Source organism: Lates calcarifer, linkage group LG12, assembly GCF_001640805.2.
Source record: "Lates calcarifer isolate ASB-BC8 linkage group LG12, TLL_Latcal_v3, whole genome shotgun sequence".
NCBI lineage: Eukaryota > Metazoa > Chordata > Actinopteri > Centropomidae > Lates > Lates calcarifer.
The window spans coordinates 3076302-3099728 of record NC_066844.1 but is presented as its reverse complement, the minus strand read 5'-3'; the positions used below and the strand labels follow the sequence as shown (position 1 = coordinate 3099728).

Genomic DNA, 23427 nt, shown 5'->3' with positions numbered 1-23427 from the left:
CTGTGCAGTTTATTTGTTCATCCATAAAGACCTTTCAACATTGCACCTTATCCAGTGCTTTCCTCTTTTTATTTTTCAAGGTTTTTAATGATTTTTAGAAGCTGGAGGAGACTGAACCTGAGCTAAAAGACGAGTGAATTTTACACTTTTTCTTTCATCAAATGAACACAAAGCAGGCCTCCAGGAACAGTACTGGGCTGTGGGGCAATGTTTGCATTGTGGTAAAGTTCAGTATTGCAGGTCACAATGATGTGCACTGGCCCAAAAAAAAGGTTTTTCCTCGTGTGTTATCCCAGTTTGAGCCAACTGAGGTCTAATAAAAATGAAAAAGTCTTGAGCTGTATCAGTAAATTCTAACTGCTGTGGTTTAATTTGCACAACTCATGTGCAGGCAGTCAGCAGTCGTGTATTTTCAAAGGGCCCAAAATCGCAGAAACCGGAGGAATGAATTAAGTTTTCAGCACATGCATCTAATGGGCAACTTTAACTGAACCTTTGTTTTGAGCCTGTTATCCAGCTCTCCTGATATGGCCAAAAAATAAATAAAACAAAAGTAGCTTTCAAATTTTGTGCCATATGACATGCAAGTGACAATCTCTCTCTGTGCCAGCAACAGCCAAGGTCAGAGGTAATATGTTTTCAGGTTGTCCATCTTCCCCATTTACATGAACGCAATATCCCAGAATGCCTTGAGTGAATTTCTTCATATTCAGTACAACCATCCACTTGGACTCAAGGATTTATTCAAATTTGTTGTTCAAAGGTCAAAGGTTAAAGTCACTGTGAACTTACACATTTTGTTTTTGGCCATAACTCAAGAATTTACATGCTACATGCTAGTATGAGAAAATACACTTAATACCTTTTATTAAATTCCTTTAAAGTCTATAATCTACATATATTCTATGAGTCTGGACAGACATGAATGTAAGTTTTTTTTTTTTTTTAAATTAACATTAATTTCAAACCAGTTTCAAGCAAGTGACAATAAAGTTTTAAAAATCACTGAGTCTTCCCTCAAATGTCTTGGATTAAGTGATAAGAAAACACTCTGCTCAGCACAGTGACATGAAATTAAAACAGGAGTTTCTTCATCTGTACTGAGACGTTATCTCACTCTGAGGAAGTTGTTTATCACTGTGATCATGAATGAACGGCAGCAGACGACTTCTTCTTGAGAAGAAAAACAAGTGCTGATATCTGTGACACTGCTGACTCTGGACTATTTATCAGCTGTATTGATAGAATACCACAGCTGTTATCAGTGTTTAAGTGTTAGTGAACTGTTCCAATGGCTGTCACTTAAATATTAAAGGCATATAATTAATAGCAAAGACTTGAGGTCAAAGGTTTATTGTATTTGTTTGAAGAAAATGTACTGGAATGTATTTTTTCCATCTTTCCATTTCTCTAATTTCTTCTAATTCCTCACATTTCACCTTTTTCCTATTTTCTCTATACTTCCTTTCTTCCTTCCCTACCTCCTTGCTTCCTTTTTTCCTGGTTAACCCTTAGAATCAGCTCACCGTTCAGGTGATTGACTTACATCATTTAAACCACAGATTTTAACTTTATCAAACATCAACTTGAATCTTTTCATCTCCTCTTCCAACTGAATCATAAAACACCCAGAGTGACCCAGTTAGACAGAGACAGAAAATAGAGAGTGCATACTTTTCCTTCATTCACCTTCAGATATTTCAAACTGCTGCAAATATCATTTGAGATGTGAGTGAGTTTGACATGTCCTCTCAGCCTGATCTCACAGGACAAAAAGAAATGGCATCTTTCTCCAAATAGGTCACCAAACCTGGCGACATGAACCAAACCTCTTCAATCCTGACCTGAGCTCTGAAGTCCCACAGGGCCTCTACTCCCTGTACACTCATGACTGTCCATCTGCACACGGATCTAAAAACACTATCAAGTTGCATGACCACAGCAACATGGTGACAGGCCTCATCAGCAACAATGAAACAATGGTTTACAGTGAAACAAGATGAGCCTGAAAGCTGAAGGATACAGACACTCCCGTCTGTATCAGTGAAGCAGAGGTGAAGCAGATCTCCAGCTTCAGTGTCCTGGAGGCTCAACACCTCCACCCTGGTCAAGGAGGCACTACTGGCTCTACAACCTGACCCAGAGGATCTTGGTCAACCTTTCCTGCTGCACCATGATGAGAAAGTTGGCAAAGCAACAGGTGGTGAGAAGCTCCCAGTGCTTCGCTGACTGGCACTGAGGACATCCATCTGAAGCTATTTCTATGGATGACATGGTCCCTAATCAGAGACGCCTCCAGTCTAGTCTAGACCACAGCCATTTGCCCTACTCTCCCACCAGAAGGTGCAACAAACCTTCTGTACTGATACTAGGAACAGCTTTTCCCCTGCTGCTTACACATTGTTGAACTCTGTTTTGTGGCATTAGAGATGAGACAGACTGATCACAATGCAGCTCCCTGTGGCTGCTTCAGCTATCATGAAGATAAACAAGACTTAGAGTTATTATTTATTTATAAGACATCTGTGAATGCATCATTTTGGCTTTTTGCATCAAAAATGTGTCAAAGGAAAAAGCAAAGAAACAAAGATGAGGTGCAAACAGAGCATGAAGGCCTTGTGCAACAAAACGTGGACGTCAGGAGCATTAAAGGTGAGGCCTTATCAGCTGTGTGTGTGTGTGTGTGTTCTTGCATAGAGGGCAACACAGCTGCAAGAGGTGACATCACAGAGGGTCCAGTCGGACACTAACGCAACACTGGACGTCAGCAGTGATGCTGACCGATGTTGGACAGTGATTGGTGACTGATGAATTCAAGATACTCTAGAGGAAATTCCTACTGCTTCCAGAAGGCTCCAGTCATCACTAAAACATCATATATCACTGCCTACTTAATGTATAGGTTACTAGATTTACCCTTCAACATTTTATCTGAGTGTCTGAATTCTGAATGTGAAATTTATTCACTATATAACACCTTCAAAATTTAGACAATGGAGTGACAAAAGTAGTGTCCATGTTTGCTACCACCTTTTTAACAATCCTACAAAGCAAAATTGTCCCATTTTATAGATGTAAAAAAAATGTTGTCTACATCTGTCTGTGATGATGCAAAATTATGATGATGGATAAGTGGCCGAAGTCTCGTTTTACTGCTCACTGTAAACAGTTGAGTGTCCTTCATAAAAGGTGTAGTGGTGAATGAATGAGGAAGTAGTTCAGCGACTTTTAAACTATTACAGCTGCAAAATTTGTCCAGATTAACAAACAGTGACTTGTTTTATCTGACTTTCTAAGCTAACAGCTAAACTACAATGTCTTCACTCAACCTTCCATCACAGTTTCCACCCCTCTGCCTTTAATCACCTCTTTTCTCCTGTTCTTCCATTTTTCATTCTTCCCTTTCACATTCTTTTTGCTGTTTTGCCCTTCTTTTCTTTCTGTCTTTTGTTCTTGCTTTTTTCATTACCTTGTTCCTCATTTTCTGTCCTTTTCACTCCTACCCCCCAGCTAGTCTTTCCTCCTCCCTCACTTGCTCCAGGAACAAATAAATGACACTCAGTCACATTTCTCTTTGTGAGATACAGTCAAGACTAAGAGCCTACGGCCACGCTAACAGCTCTGTGAGGCTGTACTTGGGCACAACTATGCTTTGAGCCAAATGCTAACGTTAGCATGCTCACAATGAAAACTGCTAATATATATTCACATTAAGCAGGTGTAATGTTTAGTGTTTAACTATTCTAGTTTAGCATGTTAGCATGCTAATATATGCTCATTAGTAATAAACAAATAGCTGTGGGTATTTAGCTATAAACCAAAGTACTGGACAAAGTGAAATTTGGAGTCAACTGAATTCATCCTCTGAGGACCATGAATATAATGTACAAAATGTCCAATACCAACACTGCCATCCCAAGAACTGAACTGCTTATGTGTTGGTCTGTTCAAGGACACAAAGAAAACATTCAGAGTGTGACCACAGGGGGGAAAAAGCAGATCCACATTATCCTTTGTGTGCAACCTCTGCAACTTGTCTTTTATTTTCCAAAAACATTTGCAGGATGACCACTACTCCATCCGACCAGTTCTCTACAAAGGTGGTGGAAGCATCATCGATTCCAGAATAATAGAAAAAATCTCTGCACACTTGAATCCATGCAGTATTTTCACTTTACTTTGTAAGCTTTCGGTCTATCAGACCTTAATCAGAGAACACAAGACTCTTTTCTATCGTTTTCCAAAAGCATAACATTGTCTGTGTTCTAATGTGTCCTTGAAAGCACCACCAAAAAAAGTGTAGTGACACCTGACAGAAATGTATCTTCAACAGAAACAGCAGTAAAGTGGCTCACTGTGACAAGGACAGAAGGAAGGAAAGTATAGTAGCTTTATAAAATCACGCTAATGATCCCTGAATGATCTTTGGAATCCAGTTCAGTAAGCAACCCACATTTTTTCATCACCTCATTCATCATAGCATTTTCATTTTACGACACATCAGTAACTCATGCAACCTTTTCATCTCCTCTGCCAAGTGAGCCATAAAACAGCCTAAATAGTGTTTATCCAACGGGCACGCTGCCAACTGTGTGGCAAGACAGGGAGAGTGTGATAGTAGAGAGACAGACAGATAGGCCTAGATAGTAGAGTGAGTTGTTTTATAACCGTGCATGGGACCTCAGTGTGAGGTGAGAGCTGACGTAGAAACCTGGCACAGAGAAAAGAGAGTAATGCAGTTTGAAGCTGTTGAGTCATTGGAGTCTGATCGATACCTGGCTGAAGATCCATCTGGCTGGGAAATCATCACTCAGTGATCAGGCAGCTGCCAGCTGACACACTCTGACCCACCAGTCCCAGCTGCAGCTCACCTGAACAGAGCAGAGCTGACTCCAAGTCTCTGGGGACAGGTCAAAGTTGAGTTTCAAATTTGTTGGATCAAGTCCCAAGTCATAACACATAAGTAAAAGCCATGTCTGTCACATCAAATGTCAAGTCTCAATTAATTCAAGCCCTAGTTCATTCCAGATTTTTTTAACTATTATTATTTTTGGGTGGTTACTTTCGATAGTGACAGTAGAAAGAGACAGGAGATGAAGGAAAAGAGAGCAAGTCAACGACATGCAGCAAAAGGTCAGAAGCCGGTAGTTGAACCAGGGACCAATTGCTCAGGGCACATGTTCCCACACGGTATGTGCCCCGGCCACTTGGCAATGGGGTCGCCCCCAAGTTAAGTCTTAAATTATTCCAGATAAGTTTGAGTCAAGTCTCGAATCATTCTAGACAAGCAACATTTGAAGCCTGACAGATCATGTCACATTGCAATGTCTCTGCCCTCTGAATAATAAACTAAATAAATTAATTTAAAAAATTCTGCACAGTCTCTTACGGTTTTCAGATTTTGACCCAAGCAAAAATGTCAGATCTGTACAGCTTCGACTTATACCCTCGTCTGTTTGTCTTTCTATTTTGGGGGGAAAAAATAAAAAAATAAGTATTACAGTTGATATTTTTCCGTATGTGTTTGTTCAAGAAAAGAGAGGAACATACATAAATCCTAATTTCTGTAGGAGATCATTGACCGGCAACATGAAGGTCCTCCATCGAAGTAAAACATACACACAGTATCTATTTCTATATCTACTGATAAGTGAGCTTGTGCTCAGTTGCTGATATAAGGCTCCTTCCCTGCACATCCCTTGTGATCTTTGTGTATTTACTTGTAGTTTTATTTTTAGTATTGGTTGTTATTCTATTATCTCCAAGTCTTATCTCCAAGTCTTAGTCTCCTATTCTCATATTCTAATTACTTTCCACGTTATTTGATCTGGGAGACGGAACACACAGTTACAATCTAATTTATTTTCTTATACCAACCTGTCAGTGACCTGCCATGATCTCAGCTGTGATGGAAAGTTACAGCACATCCAGGAAATCAACTGACACTTTAGATTTCAGGGTTTTTCTTCCTCCATTTTTAAAGCTGGTGCAGGTCATCTTTATAAACTGGCCTTAACCAGCAGTGAAAAGAATTATGTAATGTGAAACTTGGCAAATTAAAAAGCCTGACTGTAATTACAGCAGGTGAAGTAAGTATAAATGGAATGAGACAGGTGCTTCTATCGGGAAGTCACAGAAGGAAATGCACAGGTGTAAATATTAATATGATTAATGGATACACTTTATTTTGTGGCTTCATGCTGACTCACTCTGACAATGGAGCTGTTGTTAATATTTTTAGTTTCACCTGTGCTCTTCCTGCTGTGACTAGTCAAAATATCTGCTGTGAAAAAAATGAGCAGAATTAATTCAAGTTTGAACTGTCACACACACACACACACACACACACACACACACACACAGCTGTTGTTTCCTGTGTTTCCAACTGACATGGACACCACACGCCACCACAAGACGTGACCGTGTATTCACTTCTAATCAGACTTGAGTAAAGAGCACCACCTGCTGGATGCTGCGTGACATTACACAGGTCATGACTACAGAAAAACGCCTATGGAGTTGAATGTGGCTCTGAAATACAAGCAAATAATAAAGTGTACGATGAGGGTAGTAGTATAATTACTACTAAGACTACCAATATATTAATTTCTGTCCAGAATTAACAATATATTAATTTCTGTCCAGAATTAATATATTGATAATGTAATGTATTAATTAGCCTCTAGTACGTTTAATCTTTTTTTTTTTTTCAGCGGACCTCGGGAAAACCGTATGCACCGTGCCACCGGAAGTTAGCATAAAAGTGACTTAGCTAACTTTTTTGACCGCGTATTTAGCTAACGCGGGTAGCATGCTAGCTGTGTAACTTAAACGGAGTGCGTGAATAGTGTTTCATACGACTTCGAAATATTTCACAAAACTGGCTACACACCTGGCAGACCAACTTCCTCACAGTACATAAAACGGCGGTGGACGTGAAAACTGACAACATTAGCGTTTAAATTAGCACTTCTATCCGTCCGTAAAGTCATGCATTTCCTTGCGTTGAACACCTGGAGGTGTAATTGCGGACAGGAAGAGAAACTGTGTGGAAACGAGGCGGAATAAGTATAACTTACCTTGTTGGGTATCACACATAACTTTCAGAAGTTCAAAACAGAATAACTGAACGGTAGAAAGTTTGTTTACAGGTGTTGCGGTCCCTCCTGTTCAGCTACCTGAAGTGCGCTGACGCTCGCTCCTGATTGGCCCGGCGTATCATGCGCTGAGAGAGTGTGCAGGTTGAAATCACATCTGTATTCGTGCAGCCACATGACATATCACTGTATAAACGTTTCAAAAGGAGACCAGGCCATCATGTCACTTTTCAAAGCTTAATTTCTTAAGGAAGATCCTTTTTTATTATATCATTTTATTTACTTAATGATTTTATTTCATTTTAAAGTCTGAGGGTGAAAATACTCGTATGAGAATATTAAGTTGATGTAAGCAGCTCAAGCTCAGAAGGCTGAGTGGGTCATCCACTTACAGCTGGTTTGAGCCCCAGCTCCTCTTGTCCATATGTCAAAGAGCACTTGAGGTAGAAAACTCTATGTTAAATGTAATCCATTTGCCATTGACAATAAATCGAACAGAGCATCTGTGGGACATGAGCAGGAGAATCAGAGCTTGAATGTGCAGCTGACAAATCTGCATCAACTCTATGATGCTATCCAAATCTCTAATGAAAGTTTCCAGCATGTTGTTAAATCCATGCCACAAACAATTCAGCATACTGAAATGACACAACTCAACAAATAAATAAGAGGAGACAGACAGATGTATTTATAAAACCTTTTTATTCATTTTTTAAATCGAAGGCTAACTGAAATGTGTCCGATTCATACCATGTTCTGTGACAACAACGATAAACCATTGTCTTCTGTTTGTAACAAACATAGAAGAAAATAACAACATAACAAACCCGGCAACACGTAGACCATCCAATATAAATTAAAATAAACTGTTTTTAATACACAAATAAGCAATTATTATCATTGAGAATAAGTAGGCCTCTATATAACTGTGTGAGCCATGCTGTGACAAATAACAGACTGAATTTAAACCCTAAATTTTCTTCAGCACTGTGTTCATGTTGTACTTCAAAGGAAGATTCATGAGCCTGGTGCTAAATTTAAATTCAGGGAAATCCATCGTTTTTCTACAAGAACAGATCAGGGTTCCTACGCTTCTTATCTGACATCTGGTCCTGACACCGCTGATGATTTCTTGAATATTTTTCTGGACAAAATCACATTATTGTCTGTTAAAACTCCCGGACCAGATGCAGATGTAGGAATCCAGACCAGAGCAAACTGATCTATTGTACAAGTCCCACATTTTTTTACATGCTTGCAGGATAAAAACTCAACGACAGGTGGAAGACTTCTACAATAGTCACTGTGGCGGACGAGCGTCGTGTCCTGTTAAGATATCGAGGCTTGTTTAAATACGCACACATACATACTGCAACCAAAAGAGAGTGTTTTTGTATCTTTTTCTTCAACATTGTCAGAGGAAAGGCGCCAACGCGACGCTGATTCAAGAGCAGAGCGAGCAGAGGAGAACACAACGATGCAGAATGAGCAAAAACACAAAAAGGGAAAACAGTTTGCTTCATACTTCGCCTTTCTCCAGTTCACTATCAGCAAGTGTTAAGGGTACAATGTTTTTTTTTGTCTTTCAAACTGGTACTAGTATGTGTTACTGTGTACTTAAAATACTTACAAGAGAGTTACAGAAACTGGAAAAAGGCGCCTGTAAAGCAAAATGTTTGTCCAGAAAATAAAAATAACAGAAAAGTTAGGTGTGACTCTTGTTAGGTTTTTTTTTTTTTTTTTTTTTTTTGTTTGTTTAGGATGATTCCTTCTTTGGAAATGTCTTTAATGATGCTGTGGACAGAAAACTAGACTGTTGTGTGTGTTTAGAGGAACAGAAATGAAAACGTGTTTCACATGTTGCGTTCCATTAAATGTCAGAAGTAAAATAACTTTCTTTCTGATGTCTCTGGAATGCAGCATGAGTACCTAGCAAGCAAAATTTGTTGTATTTGACATCTTTTTCCATGATTATGGAAGCCCATTCACGCCACATAAAAGACAACATCAGATTTTAAAACTAAAAACAATCTAAAACAAGTTTCACTCAGTAATTGTTCTGTAGCTTTCAATTGTATCACATGATCTTCTTCAGCACGTGGAGCTGTTGCTCAGTTGTCATGACAACATAAATGTTGAGCAATGCACACTTCCTTCTTCTTGATTTTTGTTCATTTTTTTCCTGGTGTGAATGGGCTTCCACATATCATGGCCATGTCACAGTCATATTTTTCTTGTACGTGTTGGTGCTGTCCAGTGTCTAAGTGTCAAAAGACAACAGTAACAGAGTATTTGAGGGGTTCATTGCACTGCAATGCATTTTACAGACAGATGAGGTCTCCGCTGAACACCGGCAACCAGAAGGCACACATGTAGACGCTGGGCCGGGCGAGGAGACGTGATGATGATTAGGGGTGTAGTGGACTGGGTTACCAGGGACTTGATGTTTGTATATGCACAAAGAAGTATACTTGAACTTGTAAGTGCGTGAGCAAAAATGTGCTCCAAAATGATCAAGTGAGTGTACAGCGGCAGTTTGCACAAATCTAGCTAGCCTAAATATGAGCTGTTCTCAGGTGATGTACGTAAAAATGCAGGGGATTTGTTGCTTTTATCCCCCGATGAGTCACACTCTTCAAACAGCTGCACACACTAACACGCACACTTTAAACTGGAAAGGGCACTTAAAAGCAGAAGTACATTTTCTTGTATTTACATGTCCTCCCCCAGTGATCTGCAGCTTTTTGTGTGTTAGGTAGTTTTACACTCTCAAAGTTGGTTTTACAAGTGGGGAAAAAAAAAACTTTTTTGTGATCAGTGGATTGATAATAAAATGACCTTTTTTTGTTCTCAAGTGAATAAACAACAATAACAACAACAACAATAAAAAAAACTTACATTTAGCACACTACGTTAAAATATGACTAATATTATCAAAAAGGCAAATAGTAGGTGTATTGCAACGCTCTCTGCGGCATCACTATCAAAAACATCTTCATCATCATTATCCTCAATCTCATCATCATCATCCAATCATCATCATCATCATTATCATCATCATGTGAGACAGTAAGGAGGCGTGGCCTGGGATGATTGACAGCCCAAAACTAGCCACTCACATTTTTGCCCGTCTCAGCACAGGCAGGCACACTTGTAACGACATAGCAACAATAATAAACGACGAACGTTACCAGGGAGACCGAAAGACAGCCGGCCAATGGCAGCGAGGGCCGGTCTGAGAAGGAGCTCTGTCATTGGACGAGCAGGCATCTCTAGGGAACAGGTAGAGCTCATTCAGACAGGAAGAGGGGGGAGGGGGAGGCAGGTGTGTGTGTGTGTGTCTGTGTGTGAGATAAATGTTTTTGCTATCCTGTGTGGTCCACAATAAGAGAGAAACATGAACGTGAATGAATGAAAATGCACCTGTGTGTGTGTGTGGAAGGTCTGGTTCTTAGGTTAGTTTATTTAGTCTGCTCTGTGTGTGTGTGTGTGTGTGTGTGTGTGTGTGTGTGTGTGTTTAGTTTTTGTCTAGACAGCTGGAGGTCTTTCCCAGGGCAAGTCGGTGTACATTAACAGCACACTGACATCGCTCTGGGAAGAGACGTCGACCACTGACTTTACAAAAGCACTGTAGCTGTATAAGCTAATATGCTAACTAACTGACACTTACACTGTCTTCACGCTGGCTTAAAGCAAAGAGAAACATGTGACCAGTTCAAACAGACAGAGATTATCACCGGTCTAGACAGATTTTTAGAGATTTAAGCTCTGATTGGTTTCATATGTTTATGTGGATTTGGGTCAGCTGACTCGAACTGAACTTTAAAGCAAAGTTTGGATTTTTTTCAAGTCATTCTTAACATAATTCTCACATGCAGATATGTTGGTTTGAAGAGTCAAGCAACACAATCAGGAATCTTCAAAAATGAGAAAGAAAGCCACACTGTCCTTCACCACTGGTTCTCAAGAGTCTATGTTCAGTGGATAAGTTCGACATTTTGGGAGACATGTTAATTAGCTTTCTTGCTGAGAGTTAGATGATCAGATTGATACCACTCTCGTGTCTGTATGCAAAATAGGAAGCTACAGCCAGAGTGCTAACTTAGCTTAGCACAAAGACTGGAAACAGGGGGAGACAGCTAGTCTGGCTCTGCACGAAAAGATAACAAAACTCACCGACCAGCATCTCTAAAGCTCACTTGTTAATGGTTGTTTAAGAGTTAACTGGCTGCTGGTGGTAGCTTCATATTTACCCTGCAGGATGAGAGAGGTGTCAGTCTTCTCATCTATCTCTCAGCAAGAAAGAGAGTGTGTTTCCCAACATGTGGAACTTTTCCTGTCAGAATGTTTTTGTTTTTTTTTTTACACAGAATAAGGACTGTGGATTTTCTCCCGAGTATCTTAAAGTTTAATTATGCTACATGGGAATCTCTTCACAACCAGTATGGCTTGGAGGAGGAATGATTACAGCCACCGGTAACTCTTCCAACAAACATATGGGCATGTGACTATGAATGAAGAAAGGGTAACACCTATCCTTTCATCAACAGTGGTTAAAGAAAGGTAGAAACTCATTGAACCATGGGACAGCTGCTCTCATCTCTCTGCATGTAAACATACCAGTGTGTTTGTGTAGGCAGTGTGGTGCATTATTATCTGTGTGAGTAAATGTGTGTTTTGTGTTTCCACCGAGCCACTTTAGGAGTTTCCCTTCCTCTCATCCTGTCTTTTTTTTTTTTTGTATCATCAGCCAGCGCAGGTTTCCCTGAATCGAGAGATTGGTCCTACACTATTTTATTTCTCTTCAACTCAACTACAGGTAAATTATTATTAATATCATTAGTTTCTACAGTGAAGCCCTGATCAGAGCCCGTCCAGCCTTCTCATACCCGCTGCAAACCCTCCAGAGCAGGGAAACCAAACCGTTTTAAAAAAGGAAACTGCCTGGTCCAAGTACAAGTATCACAGTTGGGGAGAGAAAGGAAGGGAGAGGAAAGGTAAAACGAAAGGTAAATAAGTTAGCTAAATTTGCTTTAGGACCAGGCTCATAATCTCATAACAAGGTGAAAGGTGATTCATACTTTGATTGATCCAATCATCACTCCTTTGGGTCAAGAGATTAATTTCTTTAGATCATGATTTTTTTTCTTCTTCAAGTGCTTGTCATTAAATATAAAAATGCGAACATGGCAGTGCAGCACAGGAGCAAAGGAGAAAGAGAGACAGTAAATAAGACAGAGGGAAGGTGAATCATACAGAAATGGCTTTTGATTATTTGTCTTAACTTTTTGTCGTCTTTCACATCACAGGAGTTAAAGTGTTGTTCTAACAGTATGCTTTTCTTGCAGGATAATCTAACATACTCATGTCTCTTTAAATAGAAAAAATGTATGAACTAATTTCCTGTTTAGACAGACATGACAACATCAGACCTGTACCACCCTGACAATCTAAAAACACTTACAGCTGTTTTAAAGGTATTTACAGCCTCCCCAAAGACTCCTCTACATGTCTGGATAAAAAAAAAAAATCCAACAGCTGTACAATAAAAATGATTTGCTTCCAAAGATGTGACTCTTTTTCCTAAACCAGATTATCAGAAATATGTCCTTGCTTGTTTTTTAAATTACAAGAAAAATAAAAATGTTTAACTGTTGATTATGTGATTAAAATATGGAAAAGAATATGAATATAGAGAAATATAACAAAAACTATATACATTTAAGTATGTTTTTACATTGTTCTGGTTGTACAGAGACATGCCTCTTTCAGCTCAGGATACAGAGTCACACCTTTTTTTTTTTATTATTATGCAGCTATTATACTTTTTTTGTCCAAATGTTTAAGGGACTCTGAGGATTCTGGAAATATCTTCAAAATGGCAGCAGGTGTTGATTAATGACCATCTGGAGTTTCCAAAGATCTAAAGGGATTTATTGTTTTGAAAAACTGATGCTCAGTTCTGTGTCTCAAATGTGACAGAAACTGGCAGTCTGTACATTCAGCCACAGACATCTGTGAGTTCAAAATGAAAGAGAAGACAAAGGAATTCAATATTCACCATATCAGATTATAAACATCTTTTTTTTTTTTTTTTTGGCCTTTAACGCTCCTCTCTCCTCAGGCTCCAAAGTTAAGCTTCAGGAGTTTTGGCTGCAGTTCGGTTTGGTCCCTGTGGAGGGCGCTGTTGCATAAAGACTGGACACTAGAGGGCGCTGGCTTCATTTGGGGTCTGCCTGTGGTGCCTTCACATCAATATAAATCCAGAATAACTGGTCAGACCACAGGGTTAAAAGAGTGTTGGTCAAAGTGAACACTTTTAAAAGCAGCAACTTAAAAGAGAAAAACTAGAAATGTCTATTTACTCTAATCTTTTACTTTAGTTAGCTAACAATCGTTTTACCTTTATTACCACACTCTTAAAGAGATCACACAAGACGAGTTGCTATTAACACTCGTGTCACTTTTCAACACTTCAGCGTGTCTAGTTTGCGACAACCCATCTTGTGCTGTATTCAACACAAAGAGTTCTATTCCAAAACTGAAACATACAGCAAGAGGTAAAATAGAAATATGAAATAGACCAAATTGTTTTTGAAAGGACACAAGGTGACTAATCTTTCAAAGGGTTGGTTTTTAGGTATTGAACTTCAATGCATCAATACGCTAGTTCCTGATTTTTCCAACTGTAGACTGTATTTTATTTAGCTAAAGTTCTTGTACATATTGTGCATATTTAACGGCAGGGTGAAGAAAAAGCCATTTATATTTCTCAAAGTGAAGTATTTGATTCTTAAAGTAAGGTGTTTTATTGGTAGTAGTTCTGAAAAACCTCCAGAAAACACCCAGCCCTGATCATAAGCATTACAAGTTATACAGTTTAAGTTTTGGAGCACAAGTCTTTGCATCTTTTAAAAGTGTGGCTCTAAAGGTTGGAGAGCTAAATCTAGAAAATGTAAAGGTTCGACTGTAGTTTTAAAGTTTCATCCTGGCCGACGCTGGCTGACAGAAGATTGTTGTCTCTTTCCTGGTGCAGTAAAGTGCTCAGAGATGCCTGCAAGAGAGAGAAACTCACCACAGGAGACTGTTTTTGTTTGTTGAAAAGGCAGGAGAGATTAATCTGCAGGTGTGTGACCAGACATGTTGATCTTGTGTGTTTGTGTGTGGCCACAGCAGTGCACAGTCAGTGTATCACACATTTTGGGCCTGTAGGGCGACCTGGCTTCCTTCCTGAGTAGTGCACTACAAAGGGGACGTTAGGTGTCACTGGATCTGCTAGGTTCCCGCTCTCCTCTCACCCGGTGAACAAAAACTCTTGACATTCAAATAAAAATTACACGCAACAGGATTAAAAGCTAAATCTACTACATCCTAATCTACTTTACTCTTCTCTACTGTTACATTACACATTGTCTTGATTGGTTCAGACATCTGTTTATCTGATTAACGTGAAGCAAACTCGTATGTGCTTGACTTGTTTGGTCGAGGTAGTGACAGCCTGCTTTGGGATTGGCTAACGATTCGGCCAATAGGGTGAGAGAGAGAGAAAGCTACGAACAGAGTTTCTGATTGGGCCCATCAGGATGGATGCTGACTTGTGGTTGGCTTGCGGGACTCGGACATTTGCATAAACCAGGGACTTTTTTTTTTTTTTTTTTTTAAACATCAATGGTACAGTAATGGTTGGTCCGAGTCCGCTGGACCAAAGTCAGAATCTCCCCATGATATGTTCTGATGATACTGGCCGCTGTGCACTGATGTGGTCCGACCCTTTAAGTCCCCTGTGGTTTCAGGACTCTCTCTTTGTATTTACGCCTCAATAGACAGAGCTCCTTCACAATAAAAGTCTCTCTCACACGTTCCATCTGCGCATACTAAAAAATAGTGCAATTCTTTTCAGCAATTATATAAATAACTCTAAATTCGTGCTTTTTAAGTCCGCTCTCAGTTTGCATACATGTGTGTATATATACTCCATATGTAACGTATATACATGCCAACATGTATGTAGCAAAATGTTCAACGTGAAAGTTGGCACCCCAACAGATTACAGATGTTTGTTTCTTTTTTCTAAAACTAGACAACATATAAAAACAAACAGAAAAAAGTCTTTACTGATAAGAATCCATCTAGTTTAGAAAAATACCCCTACTTTCTCTATTTTCTCTCTTATCAATCATATTGCGATTTTTTTTCTTTTTCTGTGGTGAACAGTCTTGAACTTTGTGCAAACCTTCTTCAGGAAACGTAACATAAAAAATAAAAAAATTTCAGCGACAACTCCTGCATCGGTTGGTCGATATAAGGCAGAACGTTTAGCTCAAGGACTTTTAGCACTGTGCTACAACTGGTAAGCTAGTTTAAGATAAATGCTAACTACATCTAAACTCTTTCTGGAAATATTCTTGTGTGCTAACATGTCTCAGTGATACAGCTAAAGCCTGGTGCAGGAGTCGCTGCCAACGTTGGACTGTGCAGTTGTGAACAGAGCTAAACGGAGTCAAAGCAGCGAGCGGGGGATTATCACTAGAAAACAAAACAAATCCTAAAACCTGATGACTCCTAAAAAGATGACTGCCACATTTCGCCATTTGCCTGAATAGAAATCTTCTTGTAAGCGCGAAGTAGACGAACAAACAAACAAAAAGTTCTATAGAAACAAACAGAACAAGTAAATATTTATAATGAATGAAGACTAGTTCGATCAGTCTGATAGAGGAGGGATGAGGTGGAGTTGTTAAGGGAGGAGGGAGGCGTCTGTAGCCACCTTTCCCCTCTCCACCCTTTGACCTCCTTCTCTGACATCATCATCATGGGTTCATCTGAAGTGCCTCTCAGACAGGAAGTAGGAAGCTGTGGAGCAGGAAGTACCAGATGTTCTCCTGCGACTGTGCTCTGCAGGAGTGATGTGGTTTCTAGGTGTTCTTACCTAACGAGAAGCCGGCGTGTGCTGCTGCTTCTCAGTCCTAGCCCGATCCATGAAGAGGGGAAACCGCGTCAGCTACAACTACAACTAACCAGCTTAAACCATTCAGAGTGGATTTTTACCATCGACCAGGTTGTTCCTTGTCGGCTTCTGACTGTTTCCCAAGCGGTGAGACATAATCCCGGTTTTTCCCGCAGGCTAGGAAAGAGGAAGCAGTACTGTCACACCTGCTGGGGCTTCTGGGACTTCTCCTTTGTATTCCTTGCATTCCTGTTGTCCACACTTCCTTGCTGCTGAGGCGGAGGTCGGAGCAGACCGTGTATGAGCGAGGACGGGGGCGCTTGTGAGGATGATACAGTCCGATGGTTGTGGCTGGAATTCAGGGACGTCGGGTGGTAGTAGTGCCCGATCACCTCGCTGTAGGTTGGGGGAGCTCCCTCTACTCGAGAGCCCTGCTTCTGCTGCCGGGACAAGGCCTCCTGGGCTTCTAACACACTGATGCCTGAATGGACACTTGGAGGAGGAGCCTGCAGACTGAAAGCAGAACAACAAGGATAAATAGGACAGATGGGAGCAAAATTGTTATTATTATTATCATTATTATTCCTGCAGGTAATAGTGAATCTATGAATATGTACACTGCAAGTGACACTGCGTCGTTACCTGGCCTGCAGACAGGAGTTGGATGGGTCGAGGAGGTGGGAGTCGAACACTGTTCGGTTGGGCGGCGCTCTGACCGACTCGCGGTTCAGCTCCATCTGCTGCTCCGGATCTCGGAGCTGCAGGGTGCAGGGACCCTGGTAGGGCGGCGGCTCTTCCCCGTCTGAGAGGGAGATGGTGGGGGGAAGATCGATGAAGCTCTGGGGCAGGTAGGGGTACGTCGGCTGGAAGCGACTCGGGGCGTACGTGTGCTGGAAGCGCTGAGACTGGATTGGAGGCTGCGTCTGGGACTGGGCATGCTGAGGCTCCCGCTGAAGGTAGGATGAGTGGACCCCTCGGTCTGGAGGGCGGGGGTTATACACCTGGTGCTGTGAGAGGAGTGACATCGAATTACTGCTGTGGCATAACGTATGTAACATTTAACAAATACATGCTTCTTGGTTATCTCTTTATCTCCTTGGCTGTTGATTAAAGCAAAACTCACCTCATTCAGACCACTGTTTGTCCCCGTTCCCTCAGAGGACCACAGACCCCCCTCCTGAGAAAGAAAGGGAAAGACAGAGAGAGCAAGTGAGTAATTTCACTGATTAATTTTAACCCATTCACCAAAGGTCTAACGTGTATTTTTAGCATTATTTCCACCTTTTGTGCTTTGGCAGTTAAGTTCATTTAAACAAACCTGACGGAGTGAGACAGAGAGTGGTGTGAGTATACTGTATGTACCATATTTAAGGACTCAGTCCAAATTGTTTTAACAGTCTACAGCTTCGAACAGTGCATGATATGCTACAAGTTATTATTGCAAAATGGATTTATTGTATAATCAAACTCTGACCTGAAACATGTTTAGATTTTGCACACAGCTCTGTTGTGCTAGTCATTGTTATTCTGGCCACTAGAGGGCTCCACTGAAGCACAACAGACTCTCACTGCCATACTGTAAGTCCTCATACTTTCATTAAATGCTGTCTTTTTATCTTGGTGGAGATCTTACTGTAATATCTTTACAACTTGGTAACGCCAGAAAACATCTCCAATTTCACAATCTGTTTTCTGCTTAATTCATCAGAACGTTGGGTAGTTTTTAGATTAATAAAGTTTTGTCTAGTTAACAACTGGCGTCTAAAAATTACCATCAGTCTCCATGAATCTATTACTGACTGTAGAATACACTGAGTGATGAACTTGGACTGATTGAAAACACACGGTTAAGGAAATTGAAATCAGTTGTGTCTCGATGCCTTGCAGTAAAGGAGATGACAAAAGCAGTTCTTCACCTCTATAAAAATGTCTGGAAGGAACTTTACAGCTTTTGTGCAGGTTTCTTTCTCTTTTTTTTTTGTTCTCTGGTTCTTGTTTCCTGCCCGTCTGTCTGCCTGCGTGTCTGACTGTATGTGTGTCAGTGTGTCTGTCTGTTAATCCAAATTAACTAGGACACTATGAGTCCCCTGAGCTTATCAGGAGCTGTGGTGTGTGCCTGTCTGTCTGTGTGTGTGTGTGTGTGTGTGTGCACATTTATGCCTCATCCTTTACTCATACCTAATTTGTCGACCAGAGCCACACACACGCACACACACAGTGATTCAGTAGCAGGTGATTCAGGAAGCACAAGTGAAGTCATATGTTTGAAGAAGCCCCAGGTGTAAGTCAGTGTGTGCGTTACTGTGTATGTGTGTGTCTGTGTTTCTTGAAATAGTCGTCGCGAGCGGCCACGGCCGTTAATGGAGAATTGAGTCAGTGTGTTAGCATTAGCCTGCAGCAGTGTCTAATCACCATGATCACATGCTGTCACTCAGCGTTCCTCAAACTGATTCTTTCAGATTCTTTCATTAACAACTTTTCCTCACTGAGACCAAGCTACTGAGACAACAGCTAATCAGCTCAGCCTGCACTGTAGGAAGTCTGTTAAATAATGATAATTAACTGTAATTGTAAGGACAACGTCAAGATAGTTGCAATTTTGTTACAGCTTTTATCATTCATGTACTTAATTCTCACATTTTCATTTATTTCTTTATCTCTGCATAATTTGAATTTTGCTGTAAAGGAGCTAACTACACTTGACTGCTGTATAACTGCAACCACACAAAGGCTCAAATATTTTCTTTCATTGACTTTTTTTTGACTCCATAAATGTACATTTGCATTTAAACAGTCTGCTTTGTTTTCCTGTGACAAATACAGTAAGTATCTGCTGTCCACGCTTGTTGCATACGATAAAAATCTGACCTGATATTTCTACAAGAGTTCACATGTTTTCACCTTAACTTAGCAGCTGTTTCTCCATCATTATTTAGCCATTTTTAAACCAAACCAAACCACTTTGGAAAATAAGCATCTTAAGAAATCAGTCAGCCACATCTAGTCACAGTTACCAACATAGCATCAAAGTAGTAATATACTGGAGACAAATGAAACCAGACACCTTTAACTTTTGTTTCTGTTTTTTAAATCTAAATATTTCATTCTACTTTTAAAACTCTGTGTAAAAACACTTTGACTTGACACGTGATGTTTTATCAAGTGCTCTGCGAATAAACTGACTTTACTTGACCCCCAGTAAATTAAACAGAAAGCACAAAGTTTTATTTTGATTTAAGCTGAAGAGCTGAGAACTCTAAGTAACCTGGTTACAGTCGACTCTCTGCGGTAAATTGATTTCTCTAAATGTCATGTAAACAAGAAACTTGGTTTCCATAGAAAAGAAAAGATCATGACACCTTGCAATTTATCCTCATATTTAAAGTTATTTAATCCAAAGTCAAATGAAATTTAAATGGACAGTCAGTAGTCTCCGTAAGACTAAAGAAGCTGTATTCAACAGCCAAATGTTACTGTTTTTTAACCTGATTCATACCAGTGTGGCTGTGTACTGTCACAAGTAGATGAAAAGATGGATACAAACCTATGAATTCTGATATAAAACTATCAATAAAATATAAACCCCAAACAGCCTGGGTGACACATGTGGCTCAACAAACTCATTTAGTTTCATCCATCCATCCATTATCTATAACGCTTATCCGTCAAGGGACGTGGAGCTGGGGTACACCCTGTACGGATCACCAGTCCATCACAGGGCCAACGCATATAGACAAACAAGCATTCACACTCACATTCACACCTACGGGCAATTTAGAGTTATCAAATCGTCTTATGAAGCCATGTCTTTGGACTGTGGGAGGAAGCCGGAGTACCCAGAGAGAACCCACATGGTTTCATGTAAAACTCATTTATACAAGTTGGAATGATTTGTATAAAGTAAAGAAAAGCTCAGGTCAGATTACAATCAGGCTTCATAAGACCCACTTCTACAGTCTTGTTTAGTGACAGACCAGGTGTGAGTGTGGAGTTTGACTCACGTTGGCCAGCGGCAGGTGTCTCCTGCGTGCGGGGGCGTGTCTGGAGAGGAGGGAGCGTGCTGACAGGCGGTAGTGGTTCAGCAGGCAGGTGATGACCACCACCATCACCATCATCACCACCACGATCACCAGGATCTGGACGAACTCCAGCTGGGCTGCAGAAACAAAGGTTCAACAAAGATCTGTTTACTCATCATGGTCAGTTTTAGTCACATCTTGAGAAAATAACCCTGTGGTGTCATCGGGGTTATCTTAGCTCCAGCTTGAAAATTACAGATTTTCAAAACACGAGCATTTACCGAGATGGAGGCGATAAAAAGATTCTATCCAGATGCATTATTGGAGGTGTAGGATGCAGTGCGGATTAGATTTTGACCCATGCTAGGGACTAAAAGTCAGGATTCATCTGCATGGAAGTGCAATACTAAATCAGTGGACTATGCTTTTACTACAACTCTGTCACAGACTCATTCAGTCAGTTACTTTATCCAGCAGTTAACTGATTTTACTAAATGATAGAAAAACACAGTTGTATGAATCTGTTGTTTCTTAACCTGAAAAAATAAACAACTTATTTTATTACCTCAGTTTTTAACCTGTTAACAGTCTCCCTGTATATATACATATATGTTGAGGCATTTGTTTTTTTTTTATATTTGGTATTCGGTATTGTTCTTCAGCTGTATGACAAAAAAAGCGCTTATGTCACATGTATGTGAGAAGGAAACATAAGTGCATTGCCTATGAATTTCTGTGAATCTGGATTAAAACCTCTCAGTAAAGTAAAAATAATCTGATATAAGAAAAATTGTTAATATGTGGTCTTGACCTTTTCATAATATCCAAGTCCAACAGTGCACCTGTGAATGTATTTTTTGTGGCTTTGATAGTTTCTATACCTCAGTGAAAGTGAAGCACAGAGTGACATCGGCCTGACATTGAAAATCAAGTGATCACTTAATATATAAACTATCAGAAAATCTTTGAGTTACTTGTTTTGTCCAAACCAACAGTCAAAAACCCAAAGATATTAAAAGTGACGTACAACCAAGAACAGCAGCAAATCCTTATAACAGAACCAGACAATCATTGATATTTCACTTATATTGTTGGTTTGGGAATTTTGTGGTATGAAACATAAAAAACCGTTTAAATAATGCAAATGATAAAATATACACAATAAACCAACTGCAATTTAAAACAGCAGATTGCCAATAAAACAGCATCTGATTCTGTAAAAGGTTTTCAGACAGAGTCCAGACAGAGACCTACTCCTTATGTAAAGGTCAGGGTGTCTGACACAAGCACACGCACACACACACACACCACACACACACACACACACACACACACACACACACACACAGAGCCAGACTAGACCAGACAGACAGACAGGGGAAGCTTTGTTTAGAGACAGTCTGCTCAAACCCCCCTGCACACAAGCACACACAGACACACACACACACACACACACACACACACACACACACACACACACACACACAGACACACTAACACACAGACACAGAAACACACACATTAACACACACACAGACACAGACTAACGCACAAACTGAGCATTTTTCTCACACTTTTTTTCACAGGGAGCAGACAGAGGTCAGGGCCAAGTCAGACAGGGGAACATAAAGTAGCTTGCAGACCTGCAAACACACACACACACTAGACTACAGACTGGTTTTTTACTAAGTTCACACCAGTCCTCCGAGTGCTCTCATGTTCCTCTGACCAGCTAACCTTTACACAGCCATGAGGAGACACAGACACAGTCACTCCTATAACTTACTCACAACCTTTAATTAACTGAACCATTCAGGTGTGTTTGTCATGAAACTTTAACCTGTTAAACCAGTAACTCCTCTGAAACCTCAAAGCTTGATGTGGCTGAGTTCACCACCAAAACAAACGTCCACAGAGAATTCGACTGTTTGAGACAAGTGGGTTAAAACCAGTTAGTTTTGTGGATTTTATGTGAAACCACTTGTGCACCGTCCTGTGCAGTAACCTCAATAAACATAAGAGCCTGTGAAACCTGGTGGAAACCCACATTTTTGGTGCTTTAACTCAGCACCAATAAAGTTTTTCTGCAGTACAGCAGCACAGTCACATTCCTGTTTGACCAAACCTGACGTGTTGCTCAGAGTTCAACCAGCCTCTGCTGCTGATTCACAGAGCAGGCGACCGCTGAATGACGGCTGGTTAAAAGCCAACTTCACGGTTTTACCACTCAATTCCAGTTTCAGAGGAGAACTACATATGGTGGCTTGATCCTTGACAAGTAAATCAATTTTACTGATTTGACTCTTTCAGCAGAACTACAGCCCAAACATCAGTTTCATCCAGTCAAGACTAAAAGTGGGCAATGATAAAATCCTATGTGATTTTATAACACAATACTGACACATATATGATAACATAGTGCATTTTCTGTTAGTCAGTAAAAAAAAGGCTCATAACTGATCTATAATCAGTGATAATAAACTTAGTAATTATCAATAAAGCCAATAGTTTGACTTGACCCCCCCCCCCAAACATTCACAACAATAAAGCTGGATTGTTGTAAAAACCCTAAATCAATGATGTACTGACATTTATATATTTACTACAGAAGTCAATGAGCATTTATTAATGGTTAATCAACATTTATGACTGCATTAGTATCAAATAAAATGAACAACACTGGTCAAAGGGAACTTCACAATTTAGGCAACCCAGCAAGAGTGATGTATGTACTCAGATTACTTGTTCTTTCTGAGAAGCATTTGAGAAGCTAAAGCCAGTTAATGGCAAGAAACATCATCATTTCTACTAGTGGCAACAACATCCAGAAAAAAAAAACAAATCAACAGACAGAGGAAAGAAATCTGAGACTTAATGTGCTAATTGATCACTGATGGATTTTGTTCTCTGAAAGCAGAGATGAGAAACTCACCACAGAGTTGTGTCTGAACACAGTTGTCATGGTTGTGACTCCCTGATGAAGGCTGCATAGTCTCGTCACTCTGTAAGATCTTTGCTCAGGACTGTAGATGTTTATATTCCAGTGATTATCAAGCCAAGGTATTTCCAGAGATGGTTGAGCTCAAGTTAAACTAAAAATAACAAAACTAAAAGAAACTAAAACAAAACTCCACCGCTGCAGAGAAACTCCCAAACTACATGTCCTGTGGATGCTGCAACACCGCGTGTGTGTCCTCACTGGGTGACACACACACTCTGAGCCTCGACCAAGCTTTGTCTGCAACTTTTTCTCACACACATTCCCACACTGTCCAGACACACTCACACATATTGAGGAAACAGCTGACTAGACCCAGCCCCCCTCTGGCTACCACCACCACCACCCAATAGCTGTGAACAAAAG

General features: G+C 40.3%; 1 protein-coding gene across 1 annotated transcript in view; it reads right to left on the bottom strand.

Annotated features, from left to right (window-relative positions):
* Positions 1–7780: 7780 nt before the first annotated feature.
* The window catches only part of pmepa1 (prostate transmembrane protein, androgen induced 1), a 41029-nt gene continuing 25382 nt past the window's right edge, over positions 7781–23427 (bottom strand). The window contains exons 2-5 of the mRNA XM_018678241.2: positions 20046–20200; positions 17168–17221; positions 16687–17051; positions 7781–16557 (exon numbers count right to left, since the gene is read on the bottom strand). Coding sequence (XP_018533757.1) covers positions 16245–16557; positions 16687–17051; positions 17168–17221; positions 20046–20200 — 887 coding nt within the window. The 3' untranslated portion in view covers positions 7781–16244. The remainder of the gene's footprint in view (positions 16558–16686; positions 17052–17167; positions 17222–20045; positions 20201–23427) is intronic.